Raw genomic sequence first — 18,493 nt, 5'->3', positions numbered from 1 at the left:
CACGAATATGATGCATTTGAATGGGGAAATGTGGGGAAACACGTGCTGGTGTTGGTTAATGATACTTACAGAGTGAATCAGGGTGGACTTTCTTCTCAGAAGGACAAGGTTTTATGGAGCCCTGCAACGGACAGGGTGGGAATTTATTCTTTTTGAGGTGGGCATATTTTTTTGAGCTTCTGCTGTGTCCCTTAAAATAGTTGTGCATTCTCTCTCATTCCGTGCCAAATCAACAGATACGTCCCACCTGATCATCTTGGATTTGCTTCAAACTTTGTCATTAATGCTATCATACCCAACAATGCAAAAGTTTAAAGTTTTGTCATGATGTTGTTGGTCAGAACTTGAACTCACTGCCCATCCTGCTGGCCATTTTGTGTATTGCTTCAGCTTTCTGTTTTGTTTCTATGACCATGTGCTTTGTTATCTGTCATAGTTGTCTTAATGAGCATCAAACAGGCTAATAGGCTAACTGGAAAAAACACCATGCCAATCTCTAGCTATGGTGAAGGGTATGTGATGATGTGGGGCTATTTTAATTCCAAAGGCCAAGGGAAACTATCAGGGTGCATAGTATTCTGGATCCATGAAAAAGCTGGCCTTCAAAAAATAAAAAATCTGCCTTCCTCTGTGGGAATTTAACATAGGGGAGCAAATACTTATGGCCACTGTATTTTAAGGAAAACATTTATTTATTTAAGATACATTCTTCAGTGTTTCCCACAGATTAGAAGGCAATGTGTGGTGGTCGCCCCATGTCTGACGGGGGGGGGGGGGGGGGGGGGGTTCATTGCATCACCTTTTTATCGCTCTCCTTTCATATAATGTTTTTTTTTTTTTTTTTACCAAGATGTTATTTACATTATATAGGCCTATACTGACATTTCTGATATTCATAACAGCAAACTTTATGCAGATTATAGCCTACTATTCATATTACAACTCCACTTCTTAAATTCAGCTGTCTGGTTGAAGCCTCAAAATATTGTAAACATAGCAGGCTAAGCTTATCATACTCTACTGGTTGGACTGTTCATTTTCCCCACATGTGTTTAAGTTTCAAGGTAAGCTAATACTTTTTCTCCTTGGGACAGGCCCTTTTAAGTCTTGGAGTTGAAAAACATTGGTGGTCAGTCAACTCGAATGCAAGAGTTTTAATTAAATGCCTGTAGCATAGCCTACTAATGATGCTAACCGAATATAACAGTAATTTAGCTAGTCGTCTTCTATGCGTCAATGCGTCCACGATTGTGAATGTTTTATTTGGATTGCATGTGGAGGGCGGCTGTCCATTCAGCGCGCACGAGAGCGGGCCAAGGAGAATGAGTTTACTTCTACTGTTTGGTAATTAAGTTGCACGCATAGACTACAAAACTTGCGGGAGAACTTTATGCTTCTACCCGAGCAGCGGCAGGTGCATCAGTGCGACCACCGACCACGCTTCCAGCGATGATCTCGTTGGTTTTCATGGAGACAGACAGCCGCGGTGTGCACGGAGGGTATAGGGGCTGTGCGTGTTTGTGTATATGAGAGACAGACGCGCGAGTGACAGAGAGGGAGCGCAGGGAAAGGAAATTCAGCTTTACGAATGCTGCGTGTTTTTCAATAGCGTTTCAAAATAAGAATAAATAAATAAATAAATAAAAGAATAACGAGACGCAATATGTGGCGGCCGGTGCTGAATCTGTGGCGCACCGCCACAAATGTGTCTATGTGTGGGAAACACTGTTCTTCATTTACAAAGAACATTGGTGTCCTTAAAGGTTGGATTTTTACTCCTTTTTCAAATTAAGGCATGAAGATCAATTTCAAAAATATTTTGTAGTACATTAGCAAGGGGGCAAATACTTTTTCACAGCACTGTATACATATAGATATTATAATCACCACATATTGTTTAATGACGAGAGAGAGAGAGACAGAGAGAGAGAGAGAGAGAGAGAGAGAGAGAGAGAGTAAAACGTAGGAAGTTGCCACTTCCTGCCTCGCTCTTTCGTCTCTTGTCTTTGTATAGTAGTAGTTGATACTGTAGGCAAAAGCTCAACTAACTTGTAGGCTAAAATAACCTTAAGGATGTCAGTGGTGTTACTCATCATGTTTTTTGGACACTCAGGTGAGAAAAGTTGATATGTTAAATATGCTTGTTAAATATTATCTGAGGTTCTCGACAGCATCAATAGACAGTAATACCTCTATTACTGATTCAATCATCTTTGTGGATTAATCATGTTTTTGGTCAATTAGAACAACTGAAAGGCCCTCTTTTGGTATCTATCATGTATTTTTGAGAGATTGTTGTCTGTAGAAGAGTAGGGGCGGGGGAGGTCTTTGTTAAGTCAGGTCTAGAATTAGAGGAAGAGGAATATAATATCACTGAACAAACATGCATTATTATGACGTTGAAACAGTTATTGGTATATCCAGCCTTTTCCAGTAGGTCTAGGCACATATTTGTGCTGTTCCTCACATTCTTACATCATCTGTAGCTGTTGATAACCCACTTCCAGGGGACAAGAAGATTCGACTGTCAGCTAATGGTGCGGTCATATTTTAACTATCCGAGTGTCAAGTGCGCAATAAAGAGTGTATTACACCAAGTCAGTTAATATAACCAGATACCATTTTTTCTGACAGCACTTTGGCATATATCTGGCGGTTTTTGGCTTTGTTTCGACAAACCAAAACCAAGACTGAATTATGGCATATTTCTGGTCAACTGTAGCGTTATAAGAGCGGGAACAGCATCTCATGACGCATATGGGGATATTTACCTTGTCAGCACACATATGTCTCCAAGACGCCTGGAAAAAATCTGGACAGCTTAATTACATTGTGTTGGAACGTCATATTTTGATCATACAAACGTCGGCGCTATTTCACGGTCAAGGCACATTTGAGTTCTACATAATGCTGGAAATCTTAATGTCTAAAATACCCTTTATTTCAGTATAATTCTATTAATTCAGACTAGCCCCATCCTACGGGATTTGTTTTACGTGAGGACTTGGGGCAAAGTAATTTTACCACAGGACGTTTGTAATATACAGTACATTACAACCCAATCACACAGGATTAATAAACCTCTGCATTCTACCCGAAGTGGAAGGGGTAACTCAATTTAGGCACAGCTGTCACCTCCTTGCCCCCATGTGCATCGCATCTATAAGCATCATGGCCTGAGTAATGTGTATAATTATGACAGCTCTAGGCCCCAATGATGTTTGTGGTAAGCCTTGAGTATTCTGCAGGCTACAGCTGAAAAAATATTACACAAATCCACCCTCCTTCACATTGTCGATTACCTACTGTAGATAGGGTCTGGTTGACACACATTAACCTTGGCTGGACTGTTGATGACCTGCTTATGGTAACTTCCTTATATTACTTCATTGGGAAAATCTGGTGACAAAACCTTTATGTTATTTATAGACATTGTAATATATTTTGTTAACTGTGGATCAAAAAGCTCTAAAGGGTTATTGAGTTAACTAGAGTGCATGAAAATGCAAACATTTCTGCTCAGTAAAATATTGTTAGATCATATTTCAAATATCATTCAAGCACAAAGATAAAAGTGAAGTAGGCTAGAGAAAAAGGTTGGGAATTATAGTTGATGACAACTGACAGTTGGAATGGGTGAAAAGTTAAATAGTTGAGTAGGCTAGTTTTGAATAGGTGAGTTATTTAATAGTGGATTATTGTGGCACAGGAAAGATTTGGTGGGAGTCATAGTTGATGACAGCTGACAGAAAGAATGATTGAATAATTAAACAGTAGTGATGTTGCTGGGGTACACATGGTGGTCGCATAGTTTAATGGAAGTTGATCTTTTAAAAGTAGAAAGTTTAAAGGTTGAATATGGATAACTTAAAGTTGTTGATAGGATAATTTAATGAATGTTGACAGACAGATAGTTTCAGGGATGTTGATAGGTAGATTGTTTACATTAGAATGGTGATAGGCATAGTTTAATGGATGTTGCTAGTTTAATGGTTGTTTAATGTGTAGCTGATGAGTTGCCTAATGTTTTCTAGAAGTTCTGTTAAAAATGCTAATTTTGCTAACAATATTAACCATGCTAATGAGGTTGTTTAGCTAATGTTTGCTAGCAGTTATGCTAACTATGCTAATCAGGTTGCTTAGCTAATGTTTGTGAGCAACTATGTTAACAGTGCTAACCATGCTAATCAGGTTGCTTAGCTAACTCAGCTAATGGTTTTAGCATTTTATGCTAATAATGCTAATTATGCTAACAATATTTCCTATGTTTACAATGCTAACTACGCTAATTAGGTTGCTTAGCTAACTCATCTAATAGCATTTCTGCTAACAATGCTAATCATACTAACAATATTAACAATGTTAATCAGGTTGCTAAGCTAACTCAACTAAAGTTTTTTTTTATAATTTATGCTAATACTGCGTTCATGCGGCTCGGAACCTTGGAGGACCCGCCTTTAAAAAGTCCCGACCTCCGAAAAAAGTGTGTTCATGAGATCAGTTCAGAAAATAAATACAGGAAACGCATAAATACGTTATTACAACTGCTTAGTATGGTTGAGCAAGAAGGAAAATGTCTTGGGCGAGTGTTTCTACCTGTGTTGTTAATTTAGTGACAAATTACCTAGCCTATTCGTAATGACAGTGAAATTCACCTCATTTGTTGTTGCAAGGGAGGCCGTCGTGGTTGGAGAATATGATAGTGACGTCAAGTCGGACACCTCGGGGCACAAAACTTCCGCACGAGTCTCTGAGCAAAAAATCCAACCTGACCTAGCGTTCATGTCATTTTTCCGCTATCGGAGGTCAGAAATTTCCGAAGGTCCGATGTGCATGAACGCACTATAACAGTATTAACTATGTTAACAATGCTAATCAGGTTGCTTAGCTAACTCAGCTAATGGTTTTTAACATGTATGCTAACTATGTTAATTATGCTAACAATGCTAACCAGCTACCTTGCTAGAGAAGACTTTTTTTTAAAAAAACAAACAGTTGTAGGATAGCTTGACGGTTAAATAATTGAGTAGTTAAATGGTTAAATGATTTAATAGTCAATTATTACAGTGAGGACTTTTATTTTGAAACAGTTTTGGGCAGAGGAAACAGTTGAACAGGATACAGTGGGGAGAAAATGTATTTGATACCATGCTAAAGTTGCCTAAAAAGAGGAATATAAAATCATCATTTGACAATTGATCTTCATGTCTTAATTCAAAAAATGAGTAAAAATAAAACCGCTAAGTACACAAATTTTCTTTGTGATTGAAGAATGTATCATAAATAAATAAATGTTCTTCCTAAATGCTAGGGGGAAGGAAATATTAGCCTGTTTGATGAGCTGTTGAGCTCAATGCAAATCAAAACAGACTAATAGGCCTACTCGAAAAAGCACCATGCCAATCTCTAGCTATGGTGAAGGGTATGTGATGATGTGGGGCTATTTTAATTCCAACGGCCAAGGGAACTTTATCAGGATGCATAATATCCTGGATCCTTAAATACCTGGCCTTTAAAAATAAAAATCTGCCTGCCCCTATGTTAACCCTATGTGTTAAATTCCCATAGGGTTACATAGGGGGTCAAATACCTCCTTCCCCTAGCATTTAAGGAAAACATTTATTTATTTACGATACATTCTTCAATCACAGAGAAAATTGGTGTCCTTGGCGGTTTGATTTTTACTCATTTTTTGAATTAAGGCATTAAGATCAATTGTCAAATGTGACCATTCATAGCGAAATCAGTCGTTTTGCGCACAACGTTATTTTGAGAAAATCAACAATAACAAACTTCCGGGTTAAAATGTTGAATTTCACGTTTTCGCCTCATTCGACTGTATACAGTCTACAGTTTCATATCGTGAACGCATTTCACGAAAAAACATACGTTTTGACTGTTAAACCCGGCGAAGATTCAACACATTTGCTGTCATTCCTGTTGTGCACGCGCTGCTTAAAAAGGTGATTTCTCCTCTTCTGGCATATCGTGACAGGAGAACCATGTCAACTTTGGATGCTGTTATCTTAGCGATAGTTTGTGTAATACCCTCGATATACATATCGTTGGAAAGCTTAGTTTATGGCCGTTCACGTGAGCAGAATAACTTCATTTAATTAATTTTACCGAAACGACTGGTTCCGCTTTACAGGGTCACAAATGATGATTTTATATTCCTGTTTTAGCATGGTATCAAATACATGTGCTCCCTTCTGTATATAGTCTTCAAAGAGCCAGATTGTATGCTTAAAGCCTGAGACAAGGCCATAGAAAGAGAGGTTGCGACACAATTTGATGTCGCCGCCACACGATCAAAAGTTCCAAAAAACCTGCGGTGAATGGCTGAATCGCAGGAGGGTGGGATGTACTTCTGGATGCTGGAGCGTAATCAATTAACTAGTTGACTACTGACTAAGAGATTGGCTGAATTAGCCTGGAAAAAGCGCTGCCATTTTTTCCCATGGAGGTCTATGGGAGTGTCTGGTGTAATAATCCAGGGAAGTTGCAAACATGGGTGCAGTGTTATCACACACTACTACTGCTTGTTGCCTATGGGGACTATTTCCAGATATCACTGCGCACATGGTACATCACATTACGCCAGATGAGAGTGTAGCTACATGTCAAATCAGCCTAGAAAAATGGCAGGTTTTATTTTCAGTTGGTCTTATTACACTTTCTAACTTGAGAAGAGACATGTTTTAAATGGGAAGATAAACAGAAAACTTAGTCACTTGTAAGCATGATGCTAGCAGGCGAGATGCTAATAGTCTATGCTAATGGTCTAATCCGATTCAAGGATCTATGCTAGGCTGAAGCTAAAAGTTGTATCGCCAGACTCGGAAAAACCAGAACGGGAAAAAGGTAAATACAGTGTGGAGCACATGTATTTGATACCATGCTAAAACAGGAATATAAAATCATCATTTGACAATTGATCTTAATTAAAAAAATGACTACAAAATCAAGCCGCCAAGGACACCAATTTTCTTCGTGATTGAAGAATGATATTTTTTAAGGCCAGCTATTTCATGGATCCAGGATATTATGCATCCTGATAAAGTTCCCTTGGCCTTTGGAATTAAAATAGCCCCACATCATCACCATAGCTAGAGATTGGCATGGTGCTTTTTCCAATAGGCCTATTAGCCTGTTTGATTTGCATTGAGCTCAATGAGCATCAAACAGGCTAATAGGCCTACTGGAAAAAGCACCAAGCCAATCTCTAACTATGGTGAAGGGTATGTGATGATGTTGGGCTATTTTAATTCCAAAGGTCAAGGGAACTTTATCAGGATGCATAATATCCTGGATCCATGAAATAGCTGGCCTTAAAAAATAAAAATCTGCCTGCCCCTATGTTAACCCTATGTGTTAAATTCCCATAGGGTTACATAGGGGTTCTCCCTAGCATTTAGGAAGAACATTTATTTATTTACGATACATTCTTCAATCACAAAGCAAATTGGTGTACTTAGCGGTTTTATTTTTACTCATTTTTTGAATTAAGACAATAAGATCAATTATCAAATGATGATTTTCTATTCCTCTTTTTAGGCAACTTTAACATGGTATCAAATACATTTTCTCCTCACTGTATCAATTGTTTTGTTCGAGGGGAGGTGGAAAATGATAGCCTAGAGACATCTAGATGCACCCTAGCAGCACAAAATATTTTTGCCTAGTGGGATGGTCTAGGGTCGCACCGTTAAGGGCAAGCCTGCGTTCAACACCAAGTCAGTTGGTCCAATCAGAACGCTCTATCTGTGTACGGAGTCCTTGAGCCCGCCTTAGCTCATCTTCGTCTTCCGATATTGACGCCAAGGGGCTGGTCCTCGTTCGACGAGTTGGGTGTGAGACCGTGTTGCACAACCATAGAGAAAAACGAAAGATGGATGAGGTTAACGAAGCACGCTCGTTTGAATCGGCTTTGGAAGAGTTAGACTTGGCCTTTTCTTTGAAGGTTGAGCAGAAAGAAGCACTCAAATAATTTGTTTTAAAGAAGGATGTATTTGCCTTTTTGCCGACCAGCTACGATTGGTTATAAATGCTGGCCTATTATGTAAGGAGGCAGTTTGAAAGACAACTGTTCATCCCACCCACAGGCTTCAGCTCTGTGAATGGGTTGACCCCAGACTATACATTTTTGTATAGTTTGGCTTGTCAGGCTAGAAAAATGAGCTTATTTCCAAAAATGGCCGAATATCTCTATAGGATAGGAACCTTTCACCGTTTTTTCATATTAAACTCTGTATTCCCTTAATTAAGACGAGTTGATACATACCTCTCACGTTTCAATGCGTGCACTCACTGGCTCTGGCGCGCGGTGTAACTTTGATAGTATTTAGCTAGCCCAATGCATTCATTAGGATCCAAACAGAGATGAAGTTAGAAGCGACCAAACACCTCCATGTTTTCCCTATTAAAATACAGTTACACGAGTAGTCACACGACCAAGTATGGTGAGACAAAATAAAACGTGTTGCATTTCTAAGCAGGCAAAAGGGATAATTATATTGTGTGGTTGAATAACCTTGGGAGCACTTAGGCTTAGTTCACACTGGCAGTCGAAATCGGATGTCTTGCATATCCGATCAGAACCTGATCTTTCTGACTGACTGTTCTCATTGCATATTGCAAGTGATCACATCCGATCACATCCGATCTTGGCGTGCAATGCTCAGATCCGATATAAATTACACACACCTGGATTCATTAGGTAGAGTTGTACACAACCAAGTCGTCATGGATGAAAGTGGATTTATTTAATATATTTCCCAACTTATTATGCGTAGCCGCAGCGCAAATCCCTTGTCACCCTTTACGTTACAGTTTTCCATGTTTCACCATAAAATGATCACTTGAGTCTGGCGTTGTTTTTTGTTTTGCTGGTAGCCCTGGCGCACGCGCTGAATCAATCAATCAATCACTTCCGTCACTCAGAATTACGTTGCAATTGTTTGTCGCAGTGCAAATGACGAAAGGGGCACGTTGAAATCCTATTCAAGTTGTTCGACTGTTCAGATTGAGTCATATCCGATAGTAAGTGATACTGAAACCACCTCGGTATGTGGTGCGAATCAGCATTGGAAAAATCGCATTTCATGCAGTTTTGTGCCGTTCAGACTACCCAAAACTCAAGCTAGATACAATCCAGATAAGCAAAAAATCGGATTTCGACTGCCAGTGTGAACTAAGCCTTAGACTCCTTATTGCCTAAGCCTTAGTGCAAGAGTGAGGATATTACTGCGCCACACAATATTTAGTTATCTCTCTTACCTGCTTACAAATGCACCACGTTTTATTTTGTCTCACCATACTTGGCCGTGTGACTACTCGTGTAACTGTATTTTAATAGGGAAAACATGGAGGTGTTTGGTCGCTTCTAACTTCATCTCTTTTTGGATCCTAATGAATGCATTGGGCTAGTTAAGTGCTATCAAAGTTGCGCCGCGCGCCAGAGCCATTGAGTGCACGATGGCATGCATTGAAACGTGAGAGGCATGTATCAACTCGTCTTAGCTAAGGGAATAACGTAGTTTAATGTGAAACAAAATGGTGAAGTGTTCCTTTAAGTTTCTATGTTAAACGGTTGAAGCTGAATTAGACGCACAAAAAGCGCTAGAATAATAATAATAAGATATTGGATAACAGTAGAGTGCACTCTAATGACACCTTGAAATTGTTAGCATAGGACTAGGCTTTAACCTGGCAGGTCACAATGCTTAAAACTTCTTTCACCTCTGGATAATGCCATTGATGCCACATATATTTTATTCATATCTCATTTTAAGACATTTTTTTTAATAACATTACTTGTCTGTTTATCTGCAGTACTTACCGAGCCAGTGCGGGTCACTGCTTATGAGGGGGAGACGGTAACGTTACACTCTAGAGGAAACACAGCATGGAATCTTGACAGTATCCGTTGGACCATTTGGAAAAACAAGACTTTCATTGCTACTTATAATTCAGACCCAAGACACTTGAAAACTGACCTCTTCTGGAGTTACATGGGTCGACTTAATCTGAGCACGACTACTGGTGATCTACAGATAAAAAATGTGATAAAAGAAGACGCCAAGTTATATTCTGTGCGTTTAGAGGACAACAACGGTGAACAACACAACCATAAAGTTCAACTCAACGTAAGAGGTAAGGCAGGCCTGAAAACCTGAGAAAGATGAGCAAGCCTCCCTGTTGGCTAAAACAAAAAATATAAACAGACATATATAGGTCGAAACAGTCCTATAGAAACCAAAGTACGGTTCACTTGATATCCTTTCCCTAACCCACTCACTGTACAGCCACTGAGTTGGAAACACTGAAATGGAAATTGAACACTTCAACAAAGATCCTTCATTACTGACCAGATAGAGCAACATAATGCATCTCTATGGAAGCAAAATTCGAACAGTTCCTGTCTGCTTAAAGAGGCATGTCGCAAAGTCGTCATAGTGAGATATCGATTGTCAAGCAGTTCAGTTCGAATGTTTGTAGGTCTGCTCAAAGCCATCGATATCTCAAAGTTGCGACAGCCGTTGACTTCCATGTTAAAGCCAGAATAGAGCGGTCACGTGGTTAGTGGGTAGCCTCAGTAGTTCCCTTGGTCCCTGGTTTACTACGGGATTGACAGCAGCGATCGCATTAATATTTACGGTAAATACTCAATGAAAATTACTATAAACTGCATTTCCATATACATATTACTCAATGAAAATGCATTATTATGCACACGACCATAAGTCATGTAGAAAAGTCTTATTATAACACCTGAGATATTCATTAATTCTCAATGAGAATAGTTCCTTTCAACGACCATGACATACCGGATGTGCCGTCATTGTTTGTACACGGGAGTCAATGGTAGTGTCGCAACTTTGAGATATCGATGGCTTGGGTCTGCTTAAAGGGGGATTTCGCCCCCCTCCCCTTTGCGAAAACAGAACGCGGAAATGTTCGAACGTTTGCGCCTCTCGCTCCGCTTTAACCCTTTCTGACGTCAATCATCTGTGGAATGGGCAGGGCTGGATAAACTCCAGACAATTATTTCCAAGACCACCTAGTAGCATTGGACAGTACGTTTGTTAATCAAATGGTTGTACTGTACATAGGACTGTGGGAACATAGAGTTGTGGGAACATAGGACCTATGCTATGCAGGCCAGTCACGTTCATCCACACCAGACTCTGTCATCCTTGCCTTTATGGACCTTGCTTTGTGCACTGGTACACAGTCATGTTAACAGTTGCTGTAAATGAAGGGAGTCAGTTAGCACGTCCTCCAAAAAAAGTGACCGAGACATCTACATTTCTTTTAAAATATATCTTGGGAGCCATGTGTTCAAAACGAGTACAATTCATAATGCAAAATCGAACGAGGCTATTACCTGGGCAGATATTTACTTGGAACTATATTCTGCCTCATCACAGGCGAAGCACCACTAGATAGGCGCAAAGTTCTCACGCAGCAGCACTTGAAACCCATTCCGTGAAGTTCCAGTCGAATCTAGAAGTTGGGAGTTTAGTGGTGATGAGGCCGAATATAGATCCAAGTAAATGTCTGCCCAGGTGATAGCCTCGTTCGATTTTGCATTATGATTTGTACTCGTTCTGAACACACGTCTCCCAAGATATATTTAGAAAAAAAATAGATGTCTCGGTCACTTTTTTTGGAGGACGTGCTAACTGACTTCCTTCATTTACAGCAACTGTGCTAAGCTAAAGCTAAAAACGCTGCTCCCAAAGCAGGACAATGCACGTGTAACCTGCGTTGTGTGGAACCACCGCGGTCCAGCCCTGCACACGCCCGGACTCGAACCCGCGAGACAGCAGCACCTCGCATCGGGAGTCGAGCGCGCTAACAATCCAGCTAAAAGCCCAGGCTACTAGCTTTCATGCCAGCAGCGCTCTTGAAGTGTCGGGGAGTGAGGTTTACTAACGTTCCACAGCATAGCTAACCAGCTAGCTCCCGTTACACACGGACGGATTTTAATCTGTTTTTTTTCCACTGTTCTAACTCTGGGGGTGATCGAGACTGGCTTAATTTCATTTTTGGGTGGCATATTCCTTTAAGTTCATATGCGAGTCAAGGCAAGTGACCCAATACTTTTGGCAATATAGTACATGTCCTCTCCACTGTATATCGGGGTCCCCATCACCCGATTGCAATACCGATCTAAAATTTCACAATATGCATTAGGCCTATAAATTGACAATATTTCATGGATACAAGTGTAACGTGGTAATGGAGTACTAGCCCGTATATAGTATAAAGTCTGATGATTGTTGTACATCTATGTATGTATCACACAGTATGACTTTTCTTCTGATGGCAGTAGGTTACCATAGTACTGCTTTTGGCCACTGTCCATTGCGTTCAGGTGAAATGCAAGATATGGTTTATACTTCGGTAACACTTTATAATATAATATAAAGTGTTACCTATACTTCTATGTAAAGGTATTTTGATAATGTATGTATCCTATTGCATTGGAGTTTGAATGGTATTCCAAATTCATTAGTTGCTTCAGAAAAAGCATCAGTTAAATTAGTTAATGTACATGTAAATAGTTTCCCATTTGTTTCCTATTCTTCAAATACAGCTCAGCTGCCCAATCCTATTCTAAATCTAACTTTAAGTGCCATATCCAATGATCGCTGTATGGTGGAGCTGCACTGCACGTCACCTCAGGAAGAACTGAATATCTCCTGGGCCTACATTGGGAATCCTTCTGTGCTCTTTGCTTACCGTCACTTGGATAAGAACAATTCTGTCCTGTGGGCAAATTTACCAGCAGACATCCCCACAAACTTCAGCTGCACAATCAGTGACGACATTCGGAATTCAAGCATAAGTAAGCAGCCATCATGCAAAGGTGGGTGTGATCAGCCATACTATGGCTAGTTTGAAATGTTTATATGAAATATAACATGTTTCATCATACTTTGATTCTCAAATATGCACCTAAAAATATAGGTATCATTGAGGGCCTGTGTTTTGTTTTATATGGGACTACAAAGTAAACGTGTCAAAAGAAAACAACAGCTGAATCTTTTTTTGTAGTCACACCATCCAGAGACATTGGTCGTCATCACTACATCATACTATCACCAGTGGCTTTTCTTTGTGGACTCCTAGTATGCTGGGCTTTATTAAAGTGGATGCCAATAAGTAAGTGGAATGTTGTTCCTAAATAGCGTTTTATTTTTAATATTCAGGCAATTGCAACGTTATGTGGTTACCTACCATATATTATCTATGAATGCATTTAGACTCTCCTAAAACTAAAAATCTCCCGACTGCGCTTAAGTTCTTTTTTACGCACGTTACGCACATCTGAACTGTGCGTATGCTCCCTTCCTGACTTCTGACACCCACCGCAAGTTCACGTTCAAGTTGATGTTACAAGTTCAAGGCAGGTTTATAAGAAGTGATCCAATGAAAACGGAGACAGGCTCAGCCATGAACTCATTCATTACGGTTGACTATAGACCTCTGAAGTTCGCCTACAAAAAGGATCCAAAGCTGCCATCTTTGCCCATATAAGGAGATCCAGGAGTTAATTGAAGCTAACTGCCTATGGCAAGTTGCATTGTAAGTTAGCTCTGGGGTAGCAAAGATCAAAGTGTGCCATCTTCACCTACCGGAGATCACAGTTCACTAGACGGCAGTGGACAAAACTGTGTAGCGAAAAACGTCTGCATTTCCAATGTCATCATCCCCGGGTGAGTTTAACAGGTGCGATAATTGAAAATCCCCATGTTATTTTCCCATAGAAAAAAATCTCAAGATACCGGATCTCCTTATTTGGGCAAAGATGGTAGCTTTTTTGTAGGCGAACTTCAGAGCTCTATGCAAGGCAGGGGACGTCCTCTAAAACGGGTTCTCAAATTTAGAGCTGACCGTATACCTTATTCACCCTCCTCCCGAGGGCTGAGAACTGGTTCTCAAGTGGGAGATGGGGTGGGCAAGGTTAGTGAGTGGGTCATGTTGATGCTCTTTGATCCGTATCTACTGGCTGCTTCTTTCAGCCTCTTCAGAGACTGATCTAATTGTCTATCGCAGAGCCTAGATGCCAAGGTCTTTTAGCAGCCTGATGTAGTACGGTGCGCTGTGTCAGAAAACAAGTTCTCGCTGGAATTTGATGTTCATTTTGCATTTTTTGCAGAAATTGCTTGTACAGATGTTATATGCAGGATTGGCAATTTCATCGCCGCTTTCGCTTTCGCTTTACGTTTTCGCTTTTCGTTTTCGCTCGTTTTATGCTTGCATATTTCTCTGCAGAGCTCCCCCTACAGCTTTAGGGTGTATATTTTACAAAACTCCTCAATCGGTCAGTCTGCCGTGCCTTTTCATGAGACTTCACATGACACTTCCTGGAATAGACCATGGGTGCGTGCCCGAGGGCTCCTGAAATTGCAAGCGTGGTTCTACCACTACAGACCACTAGGGCGGGCGAAAAAAACATTGTTCGACCGGTAATGACTCATATAATCATATATAACAGTATGGAACGAATTGATTAACTGAAAAACGTTGCATAGTTTACCTTTAAATAACAAGATTGTTTTTGTCTTCTAATTTTCATCATCATCTTTGTCATTTTTTCAGACATTGTTTGAGGGGAGCCCTACTATGCAGAACGATTTGTGATTTTCTGCCTTTTGTTTCAATTTAATGATAACTGATCCCACTTTTTGAGCACAAAGTTGGAAGATTGCAGATCCTAGATGATATCCTCAGTTTTCTGACCTTTAAGAGTTTTAAAGGATAAACAGACCCCCCTTGTATAGGCGAAATTATTAGCCTAGCCATTTCTTAAAGGAACACTTCACCGTTTTTTCATATTAAACTATGTTATTCCCTTAACTAAGACGAGTTGATACATACCTCTCACTTTTCAATGTGTGCTCTCACTGGCTCTTGCGCGGGGCGCAACTTTGATAGCACTTAGCTAGCCAAGTTCATTCATTAGGACCCAAACAGAGATGAAGTTAGAAGTGACCAAACACCAGTGATGGGCAATTTGCTACTTGATTTGTGTAGTGAGCTAAGCTACCAGCTACTCTACAATAAATTCAGCTTCACTACACAGAAGCTGCCTACCACCCATAAAAATGCTTAGTTACAAAATCTTGTCAAAAGTAGCTTGACACATAGCAGCTATACTTTCAATTAAAACTGCAAGTCGACGCAATTGTAGTGATCAACACAACTTTTAGTCAGATAAGGGCTAAAATATGTTTAGATTGATTTATTGGACAATTAGCCTAATACACAAAAAACAGATGCAAATCAGAGCACATTTTAGCTCTAGTTATGCAAGAATGCCTTTTGAACTTAAATAAAATAAATAAATGTATTTTCAAGGAAGAGAATAGTGTAGGCCTACGTGATAATAGTCGGTCGCATATCATTACAATTCATTCATAGCCGGTCATGATGGTTAAGATAAACTTTCGTTTCGCATGGCTGCATTAACCAATCAAATACGCGCAGCTGGATCAAGATACTGTAAGGAAAAATAGCCTAGGATTGCATGAGCAGAACGTAGATTGTATTAGAAGTGAACATCAGGTAATAGGCCTACTTAAAAAAGATAGAAGTGCCTTAGTTTGCAACAAAAAAACTGGACCTTTGGGAAAGACATTTAAAAAAGAGAACAATCCCAGGAAAACGTGTGGCAACCCTACCGCATGCGCTTGTGCGGCGTGTTGTCGTGGACACATACTAAATCACTGCATCACTGCCAAACACCTCCATGTTTTCCCTATTAAAATACAGTTACATGAGTAGTCACACGACCAAGTATGGTGAGACAAAATAAAACGTGGTGCATTTCTAAGGCGGTAAGAGGGATAACTATAATCTGTGGCGCAGTAATATCCTCCCTCTTGCACTTTCAGTTTCACTTTGGAGTGAGGATATTACTGCGCCGAGTTAGCCTACCCCTTCTCAAATGAGACGTGGGCTGGCAACCAGGCGTTCATTTTCTCGTATTTGAAAAAATGCCCAGATATGTTCATTGGGCGCCACGGATGTCTATCAAATTTGTCTGTGCATAGCTCATCATGACCCACTGAGCAAGCAACGTCTATGGACGTCCAAAAAACAGTGTTCTGTCCAGGCTGTGATCTGGACGTCTATTTTACAGTCAAAATGAGTTGATAAATGACACTGGGACAATAGTCCAGCCTGACCCGGTTCAGGACGTCTATAGACAACCAACATTAGTTGCAGATAATCGTTCTGCGAGGTCATAATCTGGACATCTATTTGACAGCCAGAATCAGTTAATAAATGACATTGGGACAATAGTCCAGCCTGACCCCATTCGGGACGTCTATAGACAGCCAAAATTAGTTGCAAATAGACGTTCTGCCATTCTGGCTACTCTGAGGACGTCTTCTGGATGTCTAATTAAGTCTTTCAGACGTCTTCAAGCGACGCCTATATCACACCCACAACACATCTATTCAACGTCCAGGAAATACGTCTTAAAAACTTTCATTCTGGCTACTCGGAAGACGTCTTCTGGAGTTCGGCGACCACGTCTTCTGGACATATTTTGGACCAGTTTTTGCTCAGTGGGGGTCTTCTGTGATTGGTCACCAACATCAGGCAAAAATTTAGGTGTTAGTTTCTAGACTGCCTTAGCAGCGTGAATGAAATCACTGCGCAAGGCAGGATGGGAACACCCAGGCTAGCGCCGAGTCTAAGTGCTCCCAATTGTTATTCCGCCACACAATATAGTAGTTGTAACACATTTCACGCAGCTGCTTGAATCACGGAAAGTGTGAGTGAAATGGCCACTTCCAAATGGGACCCACTGTACCACCTACTACATCTTGATTCGGCTTGCGTACACCATCCGACACATTGAAAAGTAACACATTCTATTGACGCATTCCAGACATCATGTCTAATAAGCAACCTTTTTAAAAAATGAAATCGTAGCGTACTTTAGAGTTTACAAATGATTTCCTTCAGTGTCATGCTTCCAATTTTCAGGGAAGGGCGGACATGACCCAAGGAAGAAACAATTACATTTTGGGAGTAATCCGTAATTCCGTCGGGATTCCGTCAGCGTTTATGTATTTAGCTTAGTGGTGTAATGGCACGTGGTGGCGATCTGAATAGTTTAGGTTCAACTGTATGACAACCTAGGAAGAAAAATGCAGGCGGAGGTAGCTGCGCTCTCTGAGTGCTTTTGTAGTTTATTCATGAATTTACTACAGGAGATGTGAAAAGGTCATTTTTAGTACCTTTCTGCCTTAGCTCTTTTCTTCTCGTGTGCCCCTTAGAAGCATCTTGCATACCCCTAGAAGCAGCTTGCGTACTTCTAGAAGCAGCTTGCATACCACAGTTTAGAAATTCCTGTCCTAACACATTGAGGGGGTGAGAGTTGTACATTTAACTCATTAACTGCCATTGACGTCTTTAAACGTCATTTCAGACACATACATTGACTGCCATTGACGTCTTTAGACGTCAATTGCGTTTTTCAATGGGGAGGGCTCCTGGGTGGGCTTGGGAACGATCTGGCAGAGTTTCAGGCTTGTAAACAGACTACACTAGCGATCCGAACCTCTAGATGGCAACAGTGCCATTTGGATCATTAGTATCTGCCTAGAGTGCACAAGTCATGCAGAGACAACTAGCAAACACACTGAAGATCGACCACAGTGGATCTAGTTTGCACGCGATGCAGGGAATAAATATGCTTACTTCTTACATCAAGGATGGAAAACACTGAACGGTATGATCCATTTACATTGGATATTGCGATATAGACTAACAACAACCTTGCTAGTGCTAGCTTGCTAAGTCTAGCATCCTGTTCAGAGTCTTTAGCGACCATCAGAGTCCCTAGCAACCTTGACGAGACTGACGAGATAACAGTGCAATCGTGGTTGACATACTACTGAAACGCTAACGTTAAAAAGTTGATTTTCAGAAAAAGATCGTTTTCTCCATGTTTTGGTCAAAAACAGGTGTTTTTAGCAAAACTAACCCATGTTCTACTGACGATTACTAAAGAACGGAAAACGATAGAAACAAGCCGTTTTTCCTGGTGAAAGAAGAGAGTCTACTCTTTCATTCGGTACCTTCGGTGTTTACATAGTCATAAAGCTCACCGTTCGGTGGATCTTGGAAAAACAGTTAAAATGCTGTAAAACGTCTGGCAGTATGGAGCGCTCTGCACTGAAAATCGCTGGCAGCCAATGAGTTAAAAAGAAAAGAAAAGACCACCCTACTCCTATATCACCATTTCTATCCTCTCTGATGTTGAGGCCTTATGCCAAGTTGGCTTACTTGCTGTAAGGCCAAAGCCTTCTCTTCCCTAAGCCCCAATCTTCCATCCTTTCCCTGATTGTTGTGCTCATAGGCATCTGCTGTTGAATTCTCCCATGGGACTGTGAGCTCTGTGATGTAAACAGACAGAACTGACCAGAGTTCAACTGAATCCACTATCTCCTTTTCAAGGAGA

The 18,493-nt window shown here is 40.5% G+C and overlaps 1 protein-coding gene across 1 annotated transcript in view; it reads left to right on the top strand.

Moving 5' to 3' along the window:
• The first annotated feature begins 1,986 nt into the window (after nt 1–1,986).
• The window catches only part of si:cabz01074946.1 (putative uncharacterized protein DDB_G0290521), a 19,910-nt gene continuing 3,403 nt past the window's right edge, over nt 1,987–18,493 (top strand). Inside the window, exons 1-4 of the mRNA XM_062516885.1 lie at nt 1,987–2,113; nt 9,835–10,155; nt 12,605–12,877; nt 13,066–13,173. Coding sequence (XP_062372869.1) covers nt 2,074–2,113; nt 9,835–10,155; nt 12,605–12,877; nt 13,066–13,173 — 742 coding nt within the window. The 5' untranslated portion in view covers nt 1,987–2,073. The remainder of the gene's footprint in view (nt 2,114–9,834; nt 10,156–12,604; nt 12,878–13,065; nt 13,174–18,493) is intronic.

This window comes from Sardina pilchardus, chromosome 16 (assembly GCF_963854185.1).
Source record: "Sardina pilchardus chromosome 16, fSarPil1.1, whole genome shotgun sequence".
NCBI classification, from domain to species: Eukaryota; Metazoa; Chordata; class Actinopteri; order Clupeiformes; family Clupeidae; genus Sardina; species Sardina pilchardus.
The sequence above is the reverse complement of the archived record's forward strand: the minus strand, read 5'-3'. Positions and strand labels throughout refer to the sequence as shown.